At 37.8% G+C, this 25,799-nt stretch overlaps 1 protein-coding gene across 1 annotated transcript; it reads right to left on the bottom strand.

Annotated features, from left to right (window-relative positions):
* Positions 1-9,274: 9,274 nt before the first annotated feature.
* LOC127444317 (cyclic AMP-responsive element-binding protein 1-like) lies at positions 9,275-25,776 on the bottom strand. The gene is made up of 8 exons (XM_051703606.1): positions 25,502-25,776; positions 24,023-24,121; positions 22,326-22,472; positions 21,965-22,065; positions 21,649-21,788; positions 15,834-16,016; positions 15,412-15,562; positions 9,275-10,506 (listed from the first exon to the last, which is right to left on the bottom strand). The coding sequence occupies exons 2-8, from the start codon at positions 24,110-24,112 to the stop codon at positions 10,362-10,364; spliced, it is 957 nt and encodes a 318-aa protein (XP_051559566.1). The 5' UTR covers positions 24,113-24,121; positions 25,502-25,776; the 3' UTR covers positions 9,275-10,361.
* Positions 25,777-25,799: the final 23 nt, after the last annotated feature.

Here is a 25,799-nt window from a genome sequence, read left to right as displayed (position 1 = left end):
TAATTGTGCCAACACATTAATTTATTTAATTACACAAATTAAAAACAAAAAGTTTTTGAAATGGATGACTTGGACCGAATAATTAAGAAAAGCAGCCACTAAGTGCCCAGCATATAGATGGAAACTCCTTCAATACTGTTTAAAAAGCATCTCAGGGTTCTATGCAAAGTGTGGCCACTTTGAAGATGCTAAAATATAACATAGTTTTGATTTATTTTGGATTTTTTTTAGTCACAACATAATTCCCATATTTCCATTTCTATTATTCCATAGTTGTGATGACTTTACTATTATTCTAAAATGTGAAGAAAATAATAATAATAATAATAAAATTAAAGAATGAGTAAGTGACCCTAAACTTTTGAACGGTAGTGTATCTGTGGTCATGAGCCATTACTGAGGACAGGAATCCAGTCTCCTGGGTGGAACTCACGTGCCTGAGCTGGCCGGTTTTATGTCCGCTGCTGAGTGCACTGAGCTTCCACCATATGTACTTTTACCAGGAGCATGACTCTTTCGATCCTTTCTCCCATGCTCCACACATGCTCAATAACTAAACGGTAGGGGAAAGACTGTTCCCATGCTTCGTTGGCAATGTCCAGTAGCCCTCGGGGCTGGTGGCTGAACAGCAGCTCAAAGGGTGTGAAGCCGGTTGAAATCTGGGGCACTTCAAGGATTTCAAAGAGCTGTTTTGGAAGCATAAGGGTCACAGTTGCACCCATCCTCGGCTACGACCGGGAGTAGCATGCTCTTCAGTGTCTGGTTACATCTCTCAATAAGCCTATCAGTTTAGGTGTGGGATACTGAGGTGTGGAGCTGTTTCACCTTGAGGAGCTTGCATACTTCCACCACCAGTCAAGAGATGAAGGATGTGCCCTGATCCATCAGTATCTCCTTAGATATTCCCACACGGCTGAAGAAGAGGACGAGTTCCTTTGCGATGCTGGTCAATGTTGCCTTGAAGAGGGGAACGGATTCAGGGTACTGAGTGGTATAGTCAATGACGACCAGGATGTGCTCATGGTTCCGGCTGAGATCCATGCCTATGTGCTTAAAGGGCACCTCTATTACTGGCAGTGGGACCAGGGGGCTGGTTGGTGTTTGCTGGCACACTCTGTAGCTGCAACAAAAGCATTGAACCTCTGTGTTCATCCCCAGCAAACGAAAGTGGCCCCGGATGCACTGTATGGTGTTATCTGCTCTGTGGTGGCCCGCCAGAGGGTGGGAGTGTGACAGATCGATGAGGTGGTCCGTTTTTGATTGGAGGGAGGGCTGCCCTTTTGTGCGCAGCATCTATCAAGTAACAGCAGCACAGGTAGGTCCTTGACTATCCACACCTCTAGCAACCAGGAGCCAGGCGCTGCCGAGATGGTGACAGTATTGGCTGGGACATACCATGTATCTCCGTGCATGCAGGTGATCAGGAGGAAGTCTTAGCCGGCTTCTCAGCACTCAGGATATCGGGTTGAATGACGCTGATGGTACAGTCTGGACTATCCTGTCATTTAACCGGACTTCGCGTTTCGGGGCGGGTAGGTTCCGATGCACAATGCAGCCTGCCATCCGGGCCCGTGCCTTAGGAGGCTTGAGGTCCATTGGCATTGGCTCATCCTGTGCTCTCTGTTGTGCCAGTGGGCCCACAGGCTTGTAGGTGCCCTGCACTATGCATCGGTCCCCTGGGGCCCTCCCCCCAGAGGTGTTGGTGCAGCTTTCTCCCTGGTGTCTCATGTTTGAGTGACCTCCAACAATTCAACAGCTTCAACGAGCTTTGCCAGCATTCCTGAGTTGGACATCCTGACTGCTCTCCTATGTGGGCGGAGCAGGGCTCGGTGCATGTGGTCCACCACCACTTGTTCTGCAATGTAGGCTGCTGAGGGTTGCCAGTGAGAAGCCACAAATTCATCAGCTGCGAGAATTGTGCCTGAACCCTCACCAGAATGCGGGTCTCAAAACTCCAGTCGTGGAATTTTTGGGCAGCATATACCAGCGAAAGCTCCACCTTGGCTAGGATCTTTCTCTTTAAAACTGTATAATCATTTGTAGATCATTGTGGCTGGCATTGAGTAGTAAACCCTTTGCGGCTCCCCAGTTAACAGGGGAGGAATCAGCTGAGCCCACTCATTGGGCTCCCACCCCTCTCGGCCGACCTCACCTCAACCATATGTAAATATCCCCCAACATCATTCTGATCAGTTAGTTTGGTCAGATCTTGTTGGTGCTATCGATGCTATATGCACGATTGATCATTTGCATTTTTTTTTTTTTTTTTTTTGCCTGCTGTCTGCGACCAGTTGAACCACTCGTCAATAATACAACTTTTTATATTGCTGGAATAATTCCTCTACATGTGTATATATACAGGTACTTCAGTCATTCTTGACTTCTGGAGAAAAGTCATTTCTATATTCACAAGAAAGCTTAAGCATAACCATAAAGTATTCCTAAAATCAGAAAGAAGTTATTCATTGATAAGCATGTTACTCAAGCCCAAACCCCAGCACTAACCCAATCCCTGAACCTTAGCCTAAAATCTGATCTGACTGCATTGCTGGTCCAGAAACATGTCCTACTTTGGTTAAGAATATTTACCAACCATTTCCAAAGGTGCTACATGCATGATGAATTATCAACTTTTACTATGAATTTTCAGTTTGCATTTTTGTTATTGTGTGTATTTTTAGTAGGGTACTGATTGATTCTGGGATTTTTAAATGAAGACAAACTTTTACAAAAAGAACAATAAAAATAATTTCCTTCCCTGACAATGCATGGTGAGTTGATATTAGTATGGCAGTTGACTTGCAGTGTGGCTGACCCGAGTTCAAGTCCCCCTTTTGCCAATTTCACTCTTCTCCCCATATCCATCCCATGTAAGTGAAGATGCTGCCAGTAGTTGGAGAGTCATTAATTTTACATAAAAAAAAATTAACACAATGGTGCAAATAAAATGTCTAAGGGGAGTGTGATATAACTTAAACACGTGTCCTCGCCCTGATCTGGGGGCACCTTGAAGATTGTGCAGTGCATAGAAGTGGGGCGGGCTGCTGCATACGTGCCTTTCCTGGTCTGGGGCATGTGGGGTAGCAGCTTTGTCCAGCAGCTCGGCATATCACGGGCCAGCAGAGAGTGAGGGTCATGAAAGCGACGGGGTTACCTGTTCCCTTGACCTGCGATGACACCATTGTGCGCACAGTGTGAAGAAACTGGTATCTCTAGAACCACGCTTGGCATTAAAGGCAGAAGTAATGAGACACCACTAAACGACAAATCAGATGAGTTTCGTCTTGCTGCCAGCGATTTATTTAAGTTCTGTCACAATACATATACTAGGTAAACTGAATATGTCGTTAATATATATATTGTTTTATAATACACCATAATACACTGCTGTGCAAATCGTATCTATCACAATTTATACCAGGGTGCAAATAGCATGTGCTACTATTCACATAGTACACAAGGTAGTATTAACAAGGTACCATCTACCTTACCTTAACTTGGTAATTTAATTATTTCTTATTCATTTACACAGTCTTGGAATTTAATTAAAAGACACTTATTAATGTATGTTTGGTGTTTGATTAGTTTAAAAAAAAAGATTATGACTGTGCTAATAAAAAGTTATATAATAAACTACAGTTAATATTTTAGCATTTTTAAGACACTTTTGAATAAATTTACTTTTTATTTGCACAATTTTATGCTTGCTTACTCATTGATGTTAGGTGTGTTTGGTTAGGTGTACCTATAGGGCCCCCAAAATACTAGGGTCAGCCCTGGCCACAAATCTTTTTGCAATTTTGTTCTGCCCTCTACATCCTTGAAATAAAAATAAAATCTTCTCAGCACAGCAGCAGAGCCAGACTACAGAAAATAAATAAACGAGTTTTCGGTGATTTTCTCCAGGACTGAATGCTGGATGAGTAATACCACTGAAGCGCACTGTTCTCTTTGCCCTGTCTCTGTGTAATTAGATTGTAATTGTTCCACAGTGAGATGCCCAAAGGAATCAAGTCGTCAAATCAATTGTGCTGTCCTCGTTCACAGCCATTATTGTTAGCTTTCTTTGGATGAATAATTGAAACAACTTGAAAGCGACAAAAGGCTTTGGGAAGACATACCTGCTAAGCTTGTTCCAGTCTTATTGAGTGATGAATTGATTTTTGTGAATGGGTGAAAATGTCCTGGGAGGTCTCATTTCAATTAGTTGATACATGCTCCTTAGTCAGTGCACCATTAAGGACATGATAATAAGATAATGTCTCTACATGATTATATCTTTGGAGGGGGGGTACTGTAATGCCCCCACCGGGTTCTCCAATAACTCCCGTTCTCCGCTCCACTTGTCGTCTTCCTTCATGACAGTTGTAAAGTTAAATACCAAAGAGAGTGTGAGAGAAGTGAGAGCGGAGTTTATGCCATTACTACCCTAAAAACACTCATCAAAGTACAGTTGTGGCCAAAAATATTGCCATCCTTGGTAAATATGAGCAAAGAAGGCTGTGAAAAATATGTCTTTATTGTTTATCCTTTTGATTCTTCATCAAAAATATTCACAAAAATCTAACCTGTAATTGAAGTAATTGAAGTGTGTGTGTGTGTGTGTGTGTGTGTGTGGGGGGGGGGGGGGTCTCATAATTCAACAAATATTTTTCTCCAAAACACATTTGCCTATGAGCAAAATATATCTGAAGTATATTCCCATTCATATTTAAAATTTTTAGTACATCTGGGTGACTAGGAACATGAAATTGTTCAGCCATTACTTCCTTTTTCACATGGGTATAAATATGAGGTAACACACAGGCCCAATTCCCTTAGTCATCCATCACAATGGGTAAACACTCCCTGAGTGTCGACATGTTTGTGTGATATCATGCCCCTGCATCTCAGCAAAATCGGAGTTGAGAATTTCTGCACGAGCCTACAAGTTGTAATTCTGACTTAAAGATGCATTCCATTGCACTTTTCCTAGTAGGAAGTTGTAAAATCCGACTTTCCGAGTTGAATGAAACGCAGCACTACTTTTCAAAACTTGATCCGACACTGATTGTTCAAGCAGCCTAATTTTCACATAGAAAACTCCTGATGTTGCTATAACAATGCAAAAAGCACTTACCAATTTACTTGAAGTGAAAATCAGTCCTCCTTTCCTGTTTAATAAATTAAGCAATCACATGGTCATGCAGAACAGCTTGTGTTTTTAAATCCATAAGGATCTCTTTCTCAGTGGTGATGTGGCAGTGACAGCCGACTGGTCAGTAAGATCTCGTGCTTTTCGCTCTTGAATTATGTACATCACTTAAAGCGTGATTGCGTCACTCAAGGCCAGCCAGAAGGCCTTGACTGGGACATATCCTAAAGATCACACCCACCAAGAACAAATAAATCAATCTGATTGGCTGATGAATCTGACAATCTGACTTTAGTTGCTCATTCATTTGCACTGTTGAGGGATTCTGTGGAAATTCTGAAGGCCTGAGGGGGTGGAGCTCAGACTCACGCGCTGCTTCTGCTAACGAGCTTGGCTTCGGGCATGCGATTTGTGAAACAGTTGTCACTTTGCTTGTAAGCATCGAGGAATAAATTCTGACTGGATAAACTTTTCGTTTTTCTCTATTTGTTTGTAGATTAATTAAGAGTGGAAAGCGATTAAAAATACATAGGCAAAAAGGTGATTGCAAATGAAAGAATGAAAAATATGTATTTATTTAGCATGTTAGGCCAGCAGAGAAGGCTTTGCTGGCCCTGAGATATCGCCACTGGACAAAAGCAATCACACTGTGCATATCAATAAGGGTTAATCAGATCTGATTAACAAATGACGAAGCTGTGAAACATATTATATTAATGCAAATATTTGGTATATGAATGCAAATGTTCTTGGAACTGGGAAATCTATTTGCAGATTGTATCGCCATTTGTACTCTGGTTTTTGGAATTTTGTGTTTAAGCCTGGACTGCCATCATCAGAGGATTTTGCCTTTGAAAACTTTCTGAAACTGTAATTTTCATTTATCTGGTTTTGGTTTCAAAGAGCCTCAAAATATTTTGAGATCATGCATTAAAACAATTTAAAATGGCAGAGGTCTTAAAATATATAAGGCAGTGATATGAATCTGGAATTCAACATTTTATTTAAATTTGGAAATATTTTTCTGTTGACATTTTTAAAAAACAATTTTATGTAAAACAATCATTATGATATCAAATTAATAATCTTAAGATTCTGTACTATTGCTAGTGAACTTCTAGGTTTAATTAAATAAGCAAATTATGTGAATTTGAAATTAGTTTGACAGGTCAAATTTTCTTGCATCCATTGAAGCACACAAGATACTCCATGGAACATTCTCAAATAATTTTGTGCAGCATATGCAAACTTGAGTGTATGCAAAAACGGGGGACAAACCAAATACTAAGAAATTCTCAAATTCATGTAAATTTTTCAGTTCAACTTTTCACTCAGAATTTTATGCTGATAATATATTTGTGATGAAAGACAATGTATTAAATAATAATAATTTAAAAAAAATTAAAAATTAACCATTTTCACTAATGGGCTAAAATTAGTGAAATATTAGGACCCTATTTAATATTTCCCTTTTTGATTGTAAAATCGGAGTTTTTCCTATATTTTTCTTCGTTTAATTTTTAAGAGGTTGACAGAGGTAAGCAACTAATTGTCTAACAGATAAACTCTAGAAGGTTTGAATGAACCTCCAGAAATGAACTAATGAGAACACAAAGTGTTTAAGGGAATGAGATGCCAAAAGAATTGGAGTAAGGTAAGCTAAGGATGTTCTTACATTTTTAATACCCCTTTTCCCTTCATGTGGAAGGTTTGGAAATGTAAATGTGGAACCCCAAATAGAAATGTATATTCTTCCTGTGTATGCAAACTAAAGAACTTTAACCAATGATAAGTAACTACAAGAATAACAACATCATTAACTGCTAGACTGCATGAAAAAAGCTATGTAATTAACCTTTAACACAAATGATCATTTTACATCATTTAACACTAATAAGAATCAGAGCTAATTACTGAATTCTATAATCATTGATCAAAGAACATTCTAATCTAAGCTTCTATTTTTGCTTGGAGTAGCAATCAAACCTACAGATCAATAGATTTAAGATGCTAGGGTGTACAAGTGTAGATTTCCATATAGGGCAAATCTAACCACCATTTAGTACTTATTTTGAGATATATAAAGCCTATTTTTGTACTTTGCACCCAATATTTTTTTCATGAAAACATGCAATGGAATATTCAATTGACCTGAAATGTGCTTAGAGCACTCATGGGATCTCACTTACAATTTCTATGGAATTTCCTCCCTCTTTAAATCACAATCATCCTCAGAGAGAATCCTTTTCCGGACTACCCGCTTGCTGTCATTATTTAAATCAGCTTAATTATGCGTGAGGCACAAATGTGCTGCACGTGTTTTAGGAGTATGGTTGCCTGTGGCCACTTTCAAAGACTGCTGGAGACCTCGGTCACTGACTGTGAAGGTAATACTCTGATTCAAGCAATCCAATGAGAGACAATCAGAGAGTTCTTGCAAACAACACTACAAATCTTTTTATTTTTTTTTGATGTAGATGCAATCTGGTGTTCTTTAAAGCAGAAAATTGAGATTTGAGGGAAAATAAGGGAAATATGATTCCTTTGACTCCTAAAACTCAAAATACTTTTTTTTTAAATTTTTTATGCAGTTTCAGCATACAGACTACCAAACTACCATCTCTACCGTTTTTTATTTTACTCAACCTGTAGACACCACTAGATGGCTGAAGTGATGCCCACCTGTTTCAAACAAGTAATCTGCATGAAATCAACCCCATTAAGCCGAATTTCTGACTAACGCCATCCCCATCAGACATTTTTGCACTAACTCAAGTGTGAACACACTTTCCTCTAGCTCTGCTGCTAGCAGGCTTTATGAGCAGTCTCCGAGACACAGGATCCCAAAGGAACCAGAAAGTAATCGCTTTAACATAAACAATGGCGGGCACAATTTAAAGGTTGCATTTTCTCTCTGAATTTTAATTTTTACTTCATTGATGGTTTGGTTTTGGCGTTAGGGTAGATATGCATTCCTGTTGACATTACTACATAATTTACAACAAAAACTGTAATTTGCTTTTGGCGCTACTCAAGATTGTTCCTGGCAGGGTACTCAGCCTTACAGGCTCCATTTGGTTAGGATTAGGGATGGGGGCATATACTGCCTGCCAGGAACAAACCAAGGCACCTTTGTACAATGGGCAAAACAGCAAGTATAGATGCAGGACGGAGATTTCCAAATGGGGTGGAATCTCCAAGAGGGAAGGGTTACTCCAAAAGGGGGCATCACTTCCACTCACGGTTAGGGAAAGGTTAGATTATGGGCTCCCTATATCTTCACTGGCAGTCTGGAGCTCCTGACATTTTTTGGAGCTCTGTCTGCAGCTACATCCTTTTCGAAACTGGAGCTCACGCTTGGTCATATGTTCAACAACACTTCCAGCTTTGACCACTGAGGGTATTGATTTGAATGTTGGTAAGCAAAGACAGATTTTAGCTGCATAACTTTTGACCTACTAATGCCGAATTCACAGTCTAGTCTGTTAAGTCCATTATTCTAAACGCAGCCCATGACTGCTTATATTTTTTGAAGCAAGGTTGCTCAATTCTATTTCTTGAGATCCACCTTTCTGCACCCATTGGTGCTGAAAGTGCCCCACTTTGTGTCTGACAAGTAATTGTTCCCAACCGTATTGAGCCTGTCAGGCACAAAGCAGGGCATCTTGCATTCAACCTTTCTGTAAAGTTAATTCCAACTCTTAACACATCTGCAACAAATTCCCGAGGACTGTGTGAACACTTGAAAAATACAGGTAGTTGTGAACTGGGTTGGAACCAAACTCTGCAGGTCTGAAGTAAAGATTAAATAATGATATTTAAGGTTTTCAAATATTAGATTACCGATAAACTCTGAAAAATAAAAAATACCTCAACACATTAGATTATAAACAGCTGCCAAATATATAATTGTTAATGAAAGACTATTCCAGAATGCTTTTTAACTGATTAAGGTTACACATAAGCGACTTGACTTAAAAATACAATATATAATCAAAATTATTCAGTAAATATTTAACAAAAAAAAAAATATTTAAAAATAACATGTCATGTTTTTATCAATAGCTACATGTTATGGCAAAGGACAGAAGAGGATAATAACATCATAGCAATGTGGAACACAAGAGCTCTGGCTTAAAAAAAAAAAAAAAAAAAAAAAACAATAACCTCTTACACTGATCCTAGATTAGTATATATATATATATATCAAAAAACTTATTTAATTATTATAAGGGAAAACAACTTGTCTCTGATCAGTGAAGATGGCACCAGAAACACTTGTAAAATCTGGCATAGAAGATTGAAAGAAATTTCAATATATTACAATATAAGCACACTTACAAGTTTAAAAATGATTTTCTTATGCTAGACTATCAATGCTCACTGAAAATCACATAGAATATTTAATTTGCTTTACAACATTTTAAACGTTATCATTTCATATTTTGAAAGGACCCACTTTTTTTTTTTTTGTTAACAAAGGTGTCCAGGTTTTTCCATTTATCACTTAATTTTGTAACAAAAGCAACACTGCTTTAAAAAAGTAGACAATGGCGCATTGTATATCAATCCCAAGTCATAACAAAGGCATATATATTTATCTGCATGTTTTCGTCATAACATAAAAAAAACAAAACAAAAAAGCATATCTGTGTTAGTAACAAAAGCAGTAAAGCAACAGGAGTGGGCACAGTTGATTTAATCTCAATCGTTAAAGACCCATGCTGCAAAAGTGAAAAATTCATCCCTCTTTAATCATGCTTGCAGGCGGCACCAAAAACAACTGGTGCACTGTGGGAAAGTCTTTCAAAGCCTCAGAATGACAGGAGCAGGTCTCAGAAGCAGCACCCTGAGCTGTTTCCATGAAAAAAACCCACACAAACATTAATTTCCTGTCACGGCTGCAGCTGAAAGGTGCTTTTATATGTTTTAGAATGCACCTTAAGTAGGGCAACTTGTTGGTAACCAAACTGTACCTTGCAAATCATCTTTTCTTTTCTTAGAGAAACCAACTCTCATTATCTTGAAGAGAAAATGGAAAATAAAAAGTTTACACTTACAAACTTACAATGTATTCCTGATAACTGATTTTTACAGACAATAATATAAAAAAAATAATAAAAAAAATGAAAGAGAAATAGAGATGCTGTGGATGCCTATGGTATGTTAAGAGTCTCTATCTCTTGAGGCACCAGAAGAAAACAGTTCAGCGCATAAATGAGAGTAATTATTCAGATTTGTGACAATAAAGGTCCTTAAGCGCTTTGAGCTCCTCGATGAGTGTTTTGTTCTGATTCTCCAACACAGCCACTCTGTTTTCCAGACATTTAACATATTCTTTCTTTTTCCTGCGACATTCCCGTGCTGCCTCCCTGTGGTGGAAACACATTATTACAGTCAGTCGTTTTTGTAGAGACCATACAGGTCAATAAACTAAAAAGTGCATCAACATTTGGAACTGTTATTCCTCAATATAATGACTAGGTGACTTTCTACAAGAAGGATTCTAATCTAAGGTTCTAAGGAATACTGCTGTGCCAAGGTGGTATACAGCCGTAGTAAAAACTAAAATCGAGTCCAATGAAAAGATCTATACTGAAAAAACGATTTTACGGTAACATAAATTTAGCGGAAAAGACAACGTTACTTCTTCATTGAATAAGTTCGTTTAAGCATGAACTCAATTCTACATTTGTACTCAAATCAAATGTAAAAACTAATGGTCTAGCTTAAAAGTTAATTTTATTCATGATTGTTTATCTTTACAATGCACCAACTTGTTTAAATTTCATGTACATGATTGATAAACTAAAATCAAACATTGAAAATTGGAAACTACTCCCTCTGTAACTAATTGGCCGTGTTAATGCAATAAAGATGATCATTCTTCCATGGTTCTTATATCTCTTTCAGAATCTCCCAATTCATTTACCAGCTAATTTTTTTAAGCAACTTGATTCAATTATTCTTTTGTTTGTTTGGAACTATAAGACACCGCGTATAGCAAAAACCCACCAACAGAAACCCACAGAGTATGGAGGCCTCGGCCTTCCAAACTTCAAACACTGTTACTTGGCAGCGAATGCTAGGGCTCTCACTTACTGGCAGAGGGGCATTTTGGATGATGTGTTGCCTGATACTGTTCCATTATGGGTTAGAGCAGAAACTATGTCAGTGTCAAAATCCTCTCTTCCAGCTTTATTTTTCTCAGATGGTAAATCTGTTAATAAGTTAGTGAATGGTAGTTATGTTCTGAGAAATTCTTTGAAGATTTTGAATCAGATAAAAAGTTTTTTTTAGACTACTAAAAATATTAATGAATGCACCAGTATCACACAATCACTCTTTTGTGCTTTCTCAAATTGATGGAGTGTTTTCAATATGGAGGGGAATGGGGCTGCGCCGTATGGTTGATCTATATATAAAGGATCAGTTTGCATCTTTTATGCAATTTAAAAACAAGTTTAGTCTTCCTCAGTCCCATTTCTACCGTTCTTTGCAAATTAGAAATTACGTAAAAGAAAACATTCCACAGTTTATAAATAAACCTGGCAATCACGTTGTCTACGACCTCTTCTCCTCTAACCCGGAATCTAGGCACTTGGTATCTCGCTTTGTCTGTGCTTTTACAACACCTGTGAGCACTAGTCACCTTAAAACAGCCTGGTCCAAGGAGCTGGGTGATGTAGTTTCTGATGAGATTTGGGCAGAGGGCTTGTCAAGAATAAAAAGCTGTTCTATAACTTCTAGGTATAAATTAATTCAATTTAAAGTTATACACCGGCTTCATTATTCAAAAACAAAATTAAATTAAATACTTACATCAGTATCGCCGCAATGTGACAAGTGCAAAGTATCAGAGGGGACATTAGCACATTTATTCTGGTTTTGTCCTACCCTTTAGATTTTTGGTCAGACATTTTTTATCCGTTTTCAAAAGCATACAGAACAAACATTCAACCTTATCAAAATTTAGCGATCTTTGGATACTCTGACGTGGCAGGTTCTCTTCCTTACACTCATCAGCAGACTCTAATGGTGGGCATGATTGCAGCCAAGAAAGTGATACTTCTTAACTGGAAATCTTTACAAGCTCCATGTTTTAAGAGATGGTTAAATGTGATGCTCTATATCATTCAAATGGAACCAGATGTACTTCAATGAGTCTGGCTTCCAAAAACGATTTGAAAACACACGGGGGCCTCTCTTGGATTTTCTGAAAGAAGCCTAATCTTCGTAAATTTTTTAAAATCTCTCTCTTTTTTTTTTTTTTTTTACCTCCATTGTGCAAAACTATTCTTTTGTGAATTGTATCTTGAATATTATATATTTGAACTAATTTATTTCTTTGTGATGGTATAAGAGGCAGTCCAGCTGTTGTTGTTTTTTTCCTTTTCTTTTTGTTGTAAAAATTCTGAAAAATCATTATATATATCACACACACACACACACACACACACACACACACACACACACAGTAGAAAACCTTGTCATATTTATTTGCTAATGAGTAAATTTTACAGGTATATAAAATAAGTACATTTTACTTACATTTTTGAAGCTGGTGTTCCCAGATTGCACCATACATGAAGAATTAATGAGATTGCATGATTTCACTGTTTGCAAGTTTATTTACACCATTTTTATTTTTGATTTTGTTGTTCCGTTTGATAACTTCTTGTTTTGTGAAGTCTGAACTTCATTTTCTACTCAAAATTACCAGCTCATGATCAGAAAAAAAAAATTATCTGTTGATTGTTACCATCATTAAGTTTTGAGCACCAAGTGTTGAGGTCTACGTGCACACCTCTGGATTTTGATTTTGTTTCTTGTCAAAGCAAGGTGATGTTGTCTAATAGACTACAGGGCATACATTAAGTTTCCCTGTGGAAGGCTTCCATATGCAGTGTGGTATATGTTTAAATACGATTAAAAAAAAAACTTTAAAATGCTAATACGCTTTTTTAAAAAGCATGGCTTAATTCAGTGCTACATCGCTTGAGTAAAATGTACAAATAAAGAGCAAGTTAAATTTACTTGAAAGAGAATTGCGAAGTAAATTTACCTGAGAATTTCTAATTAAAGCCACCAAGAATTGTGTGTACCTGTTACTTAAAAATATGGTCTGTTACATTTACTAGCAATTTCTGTATAATACAAATTTTAATTAATATACACTAATATAACAACCCTAAGTACAGTGTGTTTCCAGGGTCAACATTTTTTTTGGATGGTAGATTAGCCTTATGTACATGATCATCCACATGCACACAGCTGGTTGACTAAATAATTGCAATTAGTTAATAATTAACAATTACTTAAATGTGCTTTGTTTATAGAGGATATGTGTTTTTATTGATCACCTAAGCGTCTGGTGCCTTTTGAATTTGACACAATATGTGCTATGAGAAATCAAACTTAATTAACTCCTAATTTATATAGGGCAAGTTAAAATGTTCTGACTGCACCCATGCCTTTACCTTTTCATGTTGCTTAATTTGATAAGGCCTGCAAACATATTGCAAATACAGGTGCATCTCAATAAATTAGAATGTTGTGGAAAAGTTCATTTGTTTCAGTAATTCAACTCAAATTGTGAAACTCGTGTATTAAATAAATTCAATGCACACAGACTGAAGTAGTTTAAGTCTTTGGTTCTTTTAATTGTGATGATTTTAGCTCACATTTAACAAAAACCCACCAATTCACTATCTCAACAAATTAGAATACATCATAAGACCAATAAAAAAAACATTTTTAGTGAATTGTTGGCCTTCTGGAAAGTATGTTCATTTACTGTATATGTACTCAATACTTGGTAGGGACTCCTTTTGCTTTAATTACTGCCTCAATTCGGTGTGGCATGGAGGTGATCAGTTTGTGGCACTGCTGAGGTGGTATGGAAGCCCAGGTTTCTTTGACAGTGGCCTTCAGCTCATCTGCATTTTTTGGTCTCTTGTTTCTCATTTTCCTCTTGACAATACCCCATAGATTCTCTATGGGGTTCAGGTCTGGTGAGTTTGCTGGCCAGTCAAGCACACCAACACCATGGTCATTTAACCAACTTTTGGTGCTTTTGGCAGTGTGGGCAGGTGCCAAATCCTGCTGGAAAATGAAATCAGCATCTTTAAAAAGCTGGTCAGCAGAAGGAAGCATGAAGTGCTCCAAAATTTCTTGGTAAACGGGTGCAGTGACTTTGGTTTTCAAAAAACACAATGGACCAACACCAGCAAATGACATTGCACCCCAAATCATCACAGACTGTGGAAACTTAACACTGGACTTCAAGCATCTTGGGCTATGAGCTTCTCCACCCTTCCTCCAGACTCTAGGACCTTGGTTTCCAAATGAAATACAAAACTTGCTCTCATCTGAAAAGAGGTAAGACGCCTCTGACGTTGTCTGTGGTTCAGGAGTGGCTTAACAAGAGGAATACGACAACTGTAGCCAAATTCCTTGACATGTCTGTGTGTGGTGGCTCTTGATGCCTTGACCCCAGCCTCAGTCCATTCCTTGTGAAGTTCACCCAAATTCTTGAATCAAATTTGCTTGACAATACTCATAAGGCTGCGGTTCTCTCGGTTGGTTGTGCATCTTTTTCTTCCACACTTTTTCCTTCCACTCAACTTTCTGTTAACATGCTTGGATACAGCACTCTGTGAACAGCCAGCTTCTTTGGCAATGAATGTTTGTGGCTTACCCTCCTTGTAGAGGGTGTCAATGATTGTCTTCTGGACAGCTGTTAGATCAGCAGTCTTCCCCATGATTGTGTAGCCTAGTGAACCAAACTGAGAGACCATTTTGAAGGCTCAGGAAACCTTTGCAGGTGTTTTGAGTTGATTAGCTGATTGGCATGTCACCATATTCTAATTTTTTGAGATAGTGAATTGGTGGGTTTTTGTTAAATGTGAGCCAAAATCATCACAATTAAAAGAACCAAAGACTTAAACTACTTCAGTCTGTGTGCATTGAATTTATTTAATACACAAGTTTCACAATTTGAGTTGAATTACTGAAATAAATGAACTTTTCCACGACATTCTAATTTATTGAGATGCACCTGTATATTGTGAATACTGAATATACTGTATCTCGCAGAGCCGTATTTACAGCACATGAACACATTGAGCCCAATTCACTGATAATAATAATAATAATAATGTTTATTTTATATAGCACCTTTCTACAAACTCATGTTGCTTTACAAATAACAAGTAAAAAAAAAAAAAAAAAAAAAAAAAGGAGTATTGATTGTACATATATGTTTTAAATCATACCTGTTCTTCATAAGACGAACCTCCCTCTTACGTGTGACTTCCTCAGTTCCTCCCTGACTAGGCAGAGCAGGAGAGGAGGCCATGACCACTCCTGGTGCGATGGTGCTGGAAGCAGTGCGGATCTGATATGCTTGAACGTCTCCTGAGGCCGCTGAAAAACACAAGCGCCAAACATTTATGGTTTGTCAAATTTGTCACATTTAGATTCCTTGTGTGGTTGCCTTTCTAGACAAAGATTTAGCCTCATCCAGAAGAATTTATCAGTGACAAAACTTGGTACTAAATCAGATTAAATCTACATCTGGGAATTTAGGCTAGCACACTTAGTCTTGTCTTTATCTGTTATTTTATTTTATTTACATCTATATGTACTTTTTTAAAGCTGAAAAGTGAAGGCTTAGTATGTTTTTGTGCAATCTAACCTTGCACAACCACTTGATTGCTGGGCACTAGTATCTGCTGGCCGTCACTGGTTTGTGCATACTGCAGTATGGTGGTGCCGGGCTGAGCTCCTGCTGCGTTGGTCATGGTCAGGGTCTGCAGCCCTTGTACTCCATCTGTTCCATTATTGGCTAACTGGATCGCCCCACCCTGAGTGATAGCAACTGAGAGAGAACAAAACACAGTTGTGTTAAACACAAGTATAACACAACATATATTAAATATCATAACTAGAGCTGTCAAAGTTAACGCATGCGATTAATTAAAAAGTTGAACACGTACATTTTTCTTAATCGCGATTTACAGTTATAGTTAATAAAGCATAAATCAGCATAAACACTGGTCGGAAAGGGGCGGAACCTTTGCGATGTTTCCACCCAGTCATTACACTGACCCACACACCACAAACACACACAACAACTGTGTCAGTATTTAAATAATGGGGAAAGGACCTCTTAATGCTATTTGTTGTACAAAACAAGCCCAGATGGGACTTGTGACAGAAATCAAGTACTTTGCAGCCTGTGTAAGGCGTAATTTAATCACCATAGAAGCATAGAAGTCTTAACTATCACCCAAATGCATGAAATTCATAGCGGCGCTTGACACTGTCCATTGAACTCAGCTGTAACAAAGATGAAAGCCACAGTCTGCCGGCTGATTAATATTGTGGAGGATGAGAGTTTAAGAGATTTAATGCCCATTGCAATGAATATGCAATCTATGGTTGCACAGTTCTTTCAATTAGTCAAACTCCCACTTAGACTTTGGGAAACGTTTAATGTTCCTTGAATTAGTGCTATTTTAGTGCATTTCTATCCTTATACTGTGGAATGCTTTGTTTGGGAATATTAATAAAGAATTATACTGGGGGCCTGGGTAGCTCAGCGAGTAAAGATGCTGACTACCACCACTGGAGTCGCGAGTTTGAATCCAGGGTGTGCTGAGTGACTCCAGCCAGGTCTCCTAAGAAAGCAAATTGGCCTGGTTACTAGAGAGGGTAGAGTCACATGGGGTAACCTCCTCATGGTCACTATAATGTGTGGTTCTCAGTCTCGGTAGGGCACGTGGTGAGTTGTGCGTGGATGCCGTGGAGAACAGCGTGAAGCCTCCACACGCACTACGTCTCCGCTGTAACGCGCTCAACAAGCCACGCGATAAGATGCGCGGATTGACGGTCTCAGACGCTGAGGCAACTGAGATTAGTCCTACGCCACCCGGATTGAGGCGATTCACTACGCCACCACCAGGACTGAGAGCACACTTGGAATTGGGCATTCCAAATTGGGGATAAAAAAAATTATATTGTTACATATTTTGTTTTCTATCCTAAAAAGAAAATAAGTGCATTTTGACAGGAAAATAAGCATATATAGTGTCAAATTTCAGCACTTTCAAAATCACTGATTAATCGTGATTATGAAAAGTTATGTGATTAATCGCTATTAAAAATTGTAATCGATGGACAGCACTAATCATAACTTAGGGCCTCATTTGTAAAAAGTACGTAAAATCAGATTTTATCCTAAATTCCAAGGATTTTCCTATGCCAATAGTGAGGAACAAATCAGAGTTTATAAAAGGCAGAAACTGATGTGAAAATGTTCTTATGTAACTGACAAGCATGCATACAAAAGTTTTTTGTTCTCATGCTCTGGTGTGCAAGTGTGCACAGACTTCATTTTTTGTTTTTTTAGTGATATAAATAAGAGTCAGTGACTGACTGAATTTATTAATAAATGAGCTAGCGCGTTTACATGAACAATATTTCAATATTAGTCAGAATGTAGTCTTATGTATGCATAATGTAAATGTTTTATTTTGGATATCCACTGTAGCCAATTGTATTTAGCCCTATCTGCAATTTGCCACAATAAATTAATTTTGAGCCCAACAAGATAACAGGCAGGTATAATATATGGTATGTAATATGTCAAGCACACTTTTGGAGCGAGGAGGAGAAGAGATTAAACAAAGCTAAATTAATTTACAGATGGTTAAATAGCACCGCAATAGTCTCATATTTAAAACTCGCCTAAATTTTATCATCAATTCATCCATCAGCCTCTTGTCTGCTGTTGTTGGGGATATAAATCAGGCATGTGATCGGCTAAGCACAAAAAAGCAGGAAAATGTTCCGAGCAAAGTGTGTGTGGGGGGACATCAGGCCAACTTCATTAAGATAGCCTGGGGATGTTAATTCAAAATCTTTTACTTTGGCTATCAGAAACTGAAAATGGCTTTTGCAAATATACACACTGCAACCATGTAATGATGTAAGCGTAACCAAAAGGGTGTAGGCTAACTGTAAAAACATTCTACCTATAGATAGGGGGTGTCAATGTTTCATTTTGAGTGTTCATTTGTCTGAAGAGCCTGAAGAGTTGTTTTTAAGAATATAGTCAGTCTGTATGATCAATCAAATATTACAATCTAGTGCCAACAATGAAACTAGCCAGAAATATACTAAACTAATAAAATAAATGTTTGAGAATATTAAAGGAATAGTTCACTCAAAAATGAAAATTTGCTGATAATTTACTCACCCTCAGGCCATCCAAGATGTATCTGAGTTTCTTTCTTCATCAAAACAGAATTTAAGACTTTTAGGATTTCATTTCAGACCTCCTCCTCTAAATAATGCAAGTGAATGTCCTCCATTTTTTCCACACTTTTTTTTCCACACTTGCATTATTTAGAGAAGGAGGTCTGAAATGAAATCCTTAAAGTCTTAAATTCTGTTTTGACGAAGAAAGAAACTCAGATACATCTTGGATGGCCTGAGGGTGAGTAAATTATCAGCAAATTTTCATTTTTGGGTGAACTATTCCATTAAGGCAGGTGAAACGTCAGAATTTATGCAGTCTCAATTTATTATGTAATTATGAAATTGTGTAAAATATATATACACATTATGATACACATGGAAATATAAATAAATGCATCTAAACACATGTACAAAAATTAATATATCTAAACACACAAATGAACCCACCAATCAGTAATCAACATTAGTTAACGTGAACTAACAATTAAAACTACTTCTACAGCATTTATTAACCTTGGGTAATGTTTATTTCAACATATATATAAAACTTTTAAATCAGATGTTATATATGTTAACATTAGTTAATGCACTAGAAACTAACGTGAACTAACACTGAAAATTTTACTTTTATTAACCAACATTAACAAAGATTAATAAATGCTGTAAAAATAAGAAATCGTTATTTGTTAGTTCACGATACCTCATGTTAACAAATAGAATAGTTGATCAGCACAAAACCATCCAAAGTGCAGAAGTTAGGAAATCTACAGCCAACATTTGAAAAGGGATCATTCTGACAGCTTTGTGATTTGGATTATAATATGATAAACATTGGATCTCTAATAATGATGCTGTCATCTCAGTGTTTTCCCACACGGCCGCTAGAAGGCACCATTAGCTCATGCAGTACTAACTGAAGCTGTCAACAACGGCTGTTTTTAACGCGGATATGGCATGCAAGGCTACATCGCGATTTCAATCTTAATTCCATAATGCTGCAATAACGGATATCATACCATTGTCTCGGAGGTCAATGTTTGCAGTTTTCAAAGAGTTTTGGATGGGTTTTCCTCTCAACATGTGCACACATGTAAGTGCTGGTTTATACAATGGTCACGCTGATTTTCACATTGTGTAAAAACGACAATGAATAAAAATGTATTATTACATGTTCTTATGAGTGCCGACCCCTCTTCATCGTGTGGCTTGTATTATTTCTGCATGGTGCATTTATAACAAAGTTTTTACAGAGAGCAATCTAACAAAAAGTAATGTCCATTTTTATTACATCTGTAACTCAAGTTCATTTCCTGATCTAAACAGGGTAAAAACTTGTCTAAATTGAAAATGTTCTAATGTCTGCACTGCATCTGCAGGGTTTTATGATTATACATACAAGTGGTTCGATTTACTGGCAATGAGTACTTAAAGGTGCAGTATGTAAGATTCAGAAACCCTTGTTATCAATGACACCTGTGGCCGTTAAGTGAACTGCAGCCAGCTACCTGTTGCTCATGCTCGCGCGCACACTCCATAGGGACAAATGGTAGCATAATTAAAATTATAAAAGTTATGATTGTTTTACTACAAACTTTGAGACTAAACTAAAACGACATTTTAGCTAACATAGCATACTGATACACACACACACAGCTACATACTACCGAACTATACCAGACAGTTTACTGTTGCACTGTTATGTTGCACTATTGTATTTTTTGTATGTCATATGCTGTACTGTGATCAAGAAACCCACGTATTTGCTTAAATTTATCCTGTATACCTGACTTTTAGTATAAAGAGAAGATTGTTGAAATTATTTAATTCATCAGCGTTAGCAGGCAAGATCAAGTTAGCTAAAATTACTCAGATCAATCCTTGTGGCACTATATTTCACATGCTTTGCAGTTATGTAAGCTTACCTGTCCAATAAGAAGAACGCCAATTCAGGGTCGGTTCTGATCCCCAAAACCGAACGAAGGTCCCTCCAGGAATCAAATGCCCTGCCAATGTTCACTCTAGTTTTCGCTCGACCACGATCACGTTCCCGCTTAGCCAGACTGGATTCAGTAGATAAATGTTTTTTTTTTTTGGATTACTCAAGAGTTTGTGTAGAAGTCGGTGTTGTGCTGGGAGCCGGACGTGGATTCCATCTCTAAGATAATGTTACCTAGTGTTGCAGACTGTCCGTTGATGCGGAAAAGAAGCTATTACTGTCTGAGGCAAGGCTCTCGGGAGCGCGCATAAACGTCACATCCTTTGGATTTTCCCGGCAAAAGCGACCCGCTCCCTTCACATGAAAATCAATCTTCAGGCTTTAATAGGCAACCCAGGAAGTCCGGGAAGGGCTCATTTTTTAAGTTGCATTACAAGCCGTTCACACATTGGCAAAAAAAAAAAAAAAGGCGAATATTACATGAAAATTGTTACATATTGCACCTTTAAGATGAATGTCACAATTTCACTGCAAATATCATGTCAGTAACGCGGTAACTGCAGCTTAACAATAGCTATTTTTAACCTATCAGCAACTGTGACATCGATTCAACGCCATTTTATATCCGACCTTTTTATTTCTCTTGATGAATTAAAATAAACCTGTCTTACTTGAATGAAGTCCTGGCGGCGAAAACTGGGAGCCTCCGTCTCGCGTGTTCTCAACAAAGTGTGTGTTGTTTGAAAGAAAAATGCTGACAGCGAATGCACCAGACAGGACACTGTCGATAACATATGAACCCCCGATGAAATATTATACCCCCCCGCCCCATTTATTTTTTTAACGGATTAACACAATTCAGGCGGGTCACATTTTTAGATCAGAAAAAACGGAATTCCGGATTAATCTAGAAAAATCACACCTCTGATAATTAAAACTAATGATCTGACTAACATTCTGCATAATTAATGGCAAGAGTGAGCAGAAGAGAACAGTTGGAAAAGAACGTGAATGTAGTTAAAACAGAACACAGTTGCCATGTAGACTATGCATATTTAATTATATGTAAAAGAGCATCTACATCTCTTTTTGGAATTAGGGTTAAGTTAAATTAATTAAATAAATAATTTGTCGAACATTTAGGAAACTGTCGTACGTTCACATTTACGATCAACATCTTTATACGAACGTCTTTATAAATGATAAAGCCCATGAATTGTATTTTACACCGTGGATTTAGTGGATTCACACTTGTGTTGAATTTTTTATTTAGTCATGCACAGTTTCAATTATTGGTAGGAAGTAAACTTACTGTACTGCCCACTACTTGTTTGGTAGATAGGCGTTGGCACGGTAACTGTTGTTATGGCTGGGGCAGAATCCTCTTCTGATTTCTCCTCTTCTATTCGCGGGACTGCTGGAGAATCTGATGACAGGTCATTCAGGATCTTTCTGTTTTACAAAACATCAAATCAAGCCCGTTACAAATAAATTAAGACAAAACAAGGAGAATGGCATTGGGATTTCTATAAGGACTGTTGATATCTGGACAAGATCCAATGAATGCCCCTAATGGACTTCAATAAAAATATTCACTGAAACTAAAACAAAAAAATACATTCAAGAACCTGTATGAGGGCCGTCTGGACAGGATCTCTCTCCTTTTCTGGGAATCCGTCACACTGTCCACTGACTCTTGTGAATCATCACTCTCAGCAATGGTAGAAATCTAATACAACACAAAACAAACAAACGAATAGTATAGAAAATGCCTTTCTTTCCACTTAAAACAGCATAGGACAATTTTTTTCACCAGTCATATTTCAAACATGAGTTTTTTTATTTTAGCAAATCATTACAGTGTATGAATATTAAACCTACATCAAACCAAAAAAAACATGGTAATGCCTATCTACAAGAATACCCCACACAAAATCATTGTGTTGAGATTATTTTCAGATGTTAATAATGTAAGACTAATGCTCTTACTTGTACTGTTTGCACTTGAGGGGACTGTATGACAGAGGGCTGGGCTGCCTGAATGACCCCATGAACTTGTACTGTTTGCCCATTAGGCAGCTGCACAAAGGTAACTGTGGGCCCAGTACCTGAAGCCTGTCCGGCTGCCATGGAAACCTGCACAAGAGAGGTACAAGTTTGAAGAGTGAGAGAGATGGAGAGGAAGCTACAATTGGACTGAATTTAAAGGGATTGTTTACCCAACAGTGAAAATTATGTCATTGTAAACTCATTTTTTAGATGTTATAGACATATTCCAAATCCGTATTTCTTCTGTGGAACAAAAAAGGAGATATTGGGGCAATACGTTAGACTTAGTCACTATAGATTTTCATTGCATTTTTTTTTTCTTTCTTGATACAATGAAAGTGAATGGTGACTGAGGCTAACATCTCCCTTTATGTCATATGGGTTTGGAACATGCATAATAGAACTGTTAAGCCGTGACATCAATTTGTAGGTGAACCCGTAATTCTACGGGTGCTTTCACAATGGCAGTTTAATTCGAAACAGCACGGTTTGCATGAAAAATTGGTAATGTGAAAGCTGTCATGCGGACCAGAGAGCGCACCGCGGTACCAAACCCGAGACTACCTGTAGGAGGTGGTCCGAGTTCAGTTGCAATGGAACTGTAGCACGATTCTCATGAATGTGAAAGCAACTCGGACTCAGGTGCGCACTCGTTCAGAAAGTAAAGTAACCTGCGCATGCATTTTAGCCGATGACGACATCTATCTATCTATCTATAGACCTTAAAAATACTATATATATAAATACTATTATAGGTTATAAATATAGGGTATAATAGGAGATGACAGTGGCAATAACTTCACCTTGGACACGAGCGTGAGTAAGCGTGCAGTGTAAACAAAGATGCAAATGAATTCCTTGCAATCAGCTGTCTCCTCAAAAAATGCCGTTTGCGAGCAGCAGCAAGCCGCCTTCCCCTGGACATCTGATGCGTTACACCATGAAGCGCACATATACGCAGTTGTCGTTCACTCTGCTGTGCATAATGGCACCAAAATAACAAAAAGTATGATGAGTCGCGTTGTGTTCTCCATGCGTGTTTGTGATGACGTAAGATGAACGCAAATGGACAACAGAATCAAGTGAGCGTGAAACCAGACCAAAGCTGCGGGGGACAACGGGAACAATCGCACTCGGAATCGGACCGCAGCAAACATGCCCAGTGTTAAAGCCCCCTAATTCACCATGGGTTCCCTCTGGATTTTCCAACGGGTTTTTGGACTTATGAGATAAATAAGGTCTGTGATAAACATTACTTTACAATACGTGTACGTTTTATTCTACAGCATAAATGACACATTTTCATACCTCGAATGTGAATTATAAAGCTGACGTGGTTTTTTTTTTTTTTTTTTTTTAAAGCAGCATGTAATTCAATAGTTTCAAAAATAACATTTGATGTGTAAAAGTGTGTGATTTATGTTGTAGAATAAAACATCCACGTATCGTCAAGTACTGTTTACCACAGACCTTATTTAACTCATAAGTCCAAAGCCCCAGTAAAAAAAAAAAAAAAGAAGAATAGAATTCACAATGGGTTTTTCACTGTGAATTCTATTCCGTTTTTTTTTTTTTTTATACAAGCTGAACAGCTTTATTACTATAACTGTTCAAATTTTGCAGAGTTTCTCACTCACCTGTGCTAAAGTAGCAATCTGCTGAGTGTCTGTCTCTGAGACTGCAGTGTCGCCACCCTGCTGGACATCTGCTCCTGTCTCCATCTTCATTAAGATAGCCTGGGGATGTTAATTCAAAATCTTTTACTTTAGCTATCAGAAACTGAAAATGGCTTTTGCAAATATACACACTGCAACCATGTAACGATGTAAGTGTAACCGAAAGGGTGTAGGCTAACTGTGAAAACATTCTACCTAAAGATAGGGGTTGTCAATGTTTCGTTTTGAGTATTCATTTGTCTGAAGAGCCTCAAGAGTTGTTTTAAAGAATATAGTCAGTCTGTATGATCAATCAAATATTACAATCTAGTGCCAACAATGAAACTAGCCAGAAATATACTAAACTAATAAAATAAATGTTTGAGAATATTAAGGCAGATGAAACGTCAGTATTTATGCAGTCTCAATTTATTATGCAATTATGAAATTGTGTAATATATATATATATATATATATATATATATATATATATATATATATATATACACACACACCGATTTTAATACACATTATGATACACGTGGAAATAAAAATAAATACATCTAAACACACAAATGAAAATATGCATTATATTAATCATCTCCATTTTGTTGGACCCATTGATCATTTTGAAATCTGTAATAATGTTGAACTGAGGCGTTCATCAAATCAAAAAGCAGTCTCCATTTGCCGCCTTTTTTACTTCCGTATATAGGCTACACATCTGTCAGTCTGCTTACTATGAGCTTCGTTTTTTAAGAATTTATTAACTTTATAAAGTTTAAAATGACAAAATGCGGAACGAGCAAAAAAAAAAAAATGTAATTTCTACATGTTTTGATGACAATGAAACATAAAAATGTAAAATACACAAAACTGCTTGCATGTTTAGGCGTGTTGCAACTTGTTTAACGGTATTCCTGGTTGAATGAAGCCATTATACAACGCAGTGTCAGTGTTTCATGGTTTAATTTAAGGGAAAAATACCAGAATAATGACTTCTCTCTCTTACTCTTATTTATCGACTAAACATCACAATTTCTACCCAGTCTTGTAAAATAATCAGTTTCTGTGGTACAGAAAGAGCTCTGCATGGGCGAGTATGCAGAAAAAGCTTGCATGTTATAGGAAGAGCTTCAGCTCCTCGATAAACTAATGCTGGAGCCAAGAAAAAAAACTCATTTCATGTGCTGTGATATCCATCCAAATGTGCTATGGACGGGCGATCGCTTTCATAATACTATGCATCTCCTATTCTTTCTATTAACACACTTTATTTCTAGAACCCTCTCTCTTTCCTCCTCCGACTGCCTGACTGACTCATTGTCTGCAAGTAGGTCCGAGCTGTTGAGAAACATGCCCACCGCCGCCATGATCTCTTTGTTACAGACGGATCGAGCATTACGACATGGCCACTAAAACGGCATGATCTCTTTCCCCCACGAATGCGTCTCTTCTTACCCGACACAGACTCGCCTCGTCACTCCCAGGCCTCCGGAGCTCCACTTTTATTTAGTCCGACACGTAAGAGACCGCGTCAGGCTACACCTCCGTCGCGTCACCGAGGACAACAACACAGAGAACGAAGGGGACGAATACAGCCTTAATTCACGATCGACAAGATCCGAGACGGAGCCGGAACGTTCCGAAGCGATGACGAAGATGTACGAAAAGTGGACGAACAGAGTCGGGTTTACACGAGCTCTCGTTACTTGTTCACCTACACTGCGCATGCGTGAAGTGCTTGCGCTATGATTGG

Source organism: Myxocyprinus asiaticus, chromosome 7 (assembly GCF_019703515.2).
Source record: "Myxocyprinus asiaticus isolate MX2 ecotype Aquarium Trade chromosome 7, UBuf_Myxa_2, whole genome shotgun sequence".
Lineage (NCBI taxonomy): Eukaryota > Metazoa > Chordata > Actinopteri > Cypriniformes > Catostomidae > Myxocyprinus > Myxocyprinus asiaticus.
This window is presented reverse-complemented; position numbering and strand designations above follow the sequence as displayed.

Bases quoted from the DNA above. Each gene is read 5' to 3' on its own strand.
- LOC127444317 (XM_051703606.1), bottom strand. From the start codon at position 24,112: ATGAAGATGGAGACAGGAGCAGATGTCCAGCAGGGTGGCGACACTGCA. The intron at 16,017-21,648 runs GTAAGTTTACTT...GTTCTCTCTCAG, and splicing joins AACAAGTAGTGGGCAGTACA to TTGCTATCACTCAGGGTGGG. The intron at 15,563-15,833 runs GTTAGATTGCAC...TGTGTTTTTCAG, and splicing joins CAATCAAGTGGTTGTGCAAG to CGGCCTCAGGAGACGTTCAA.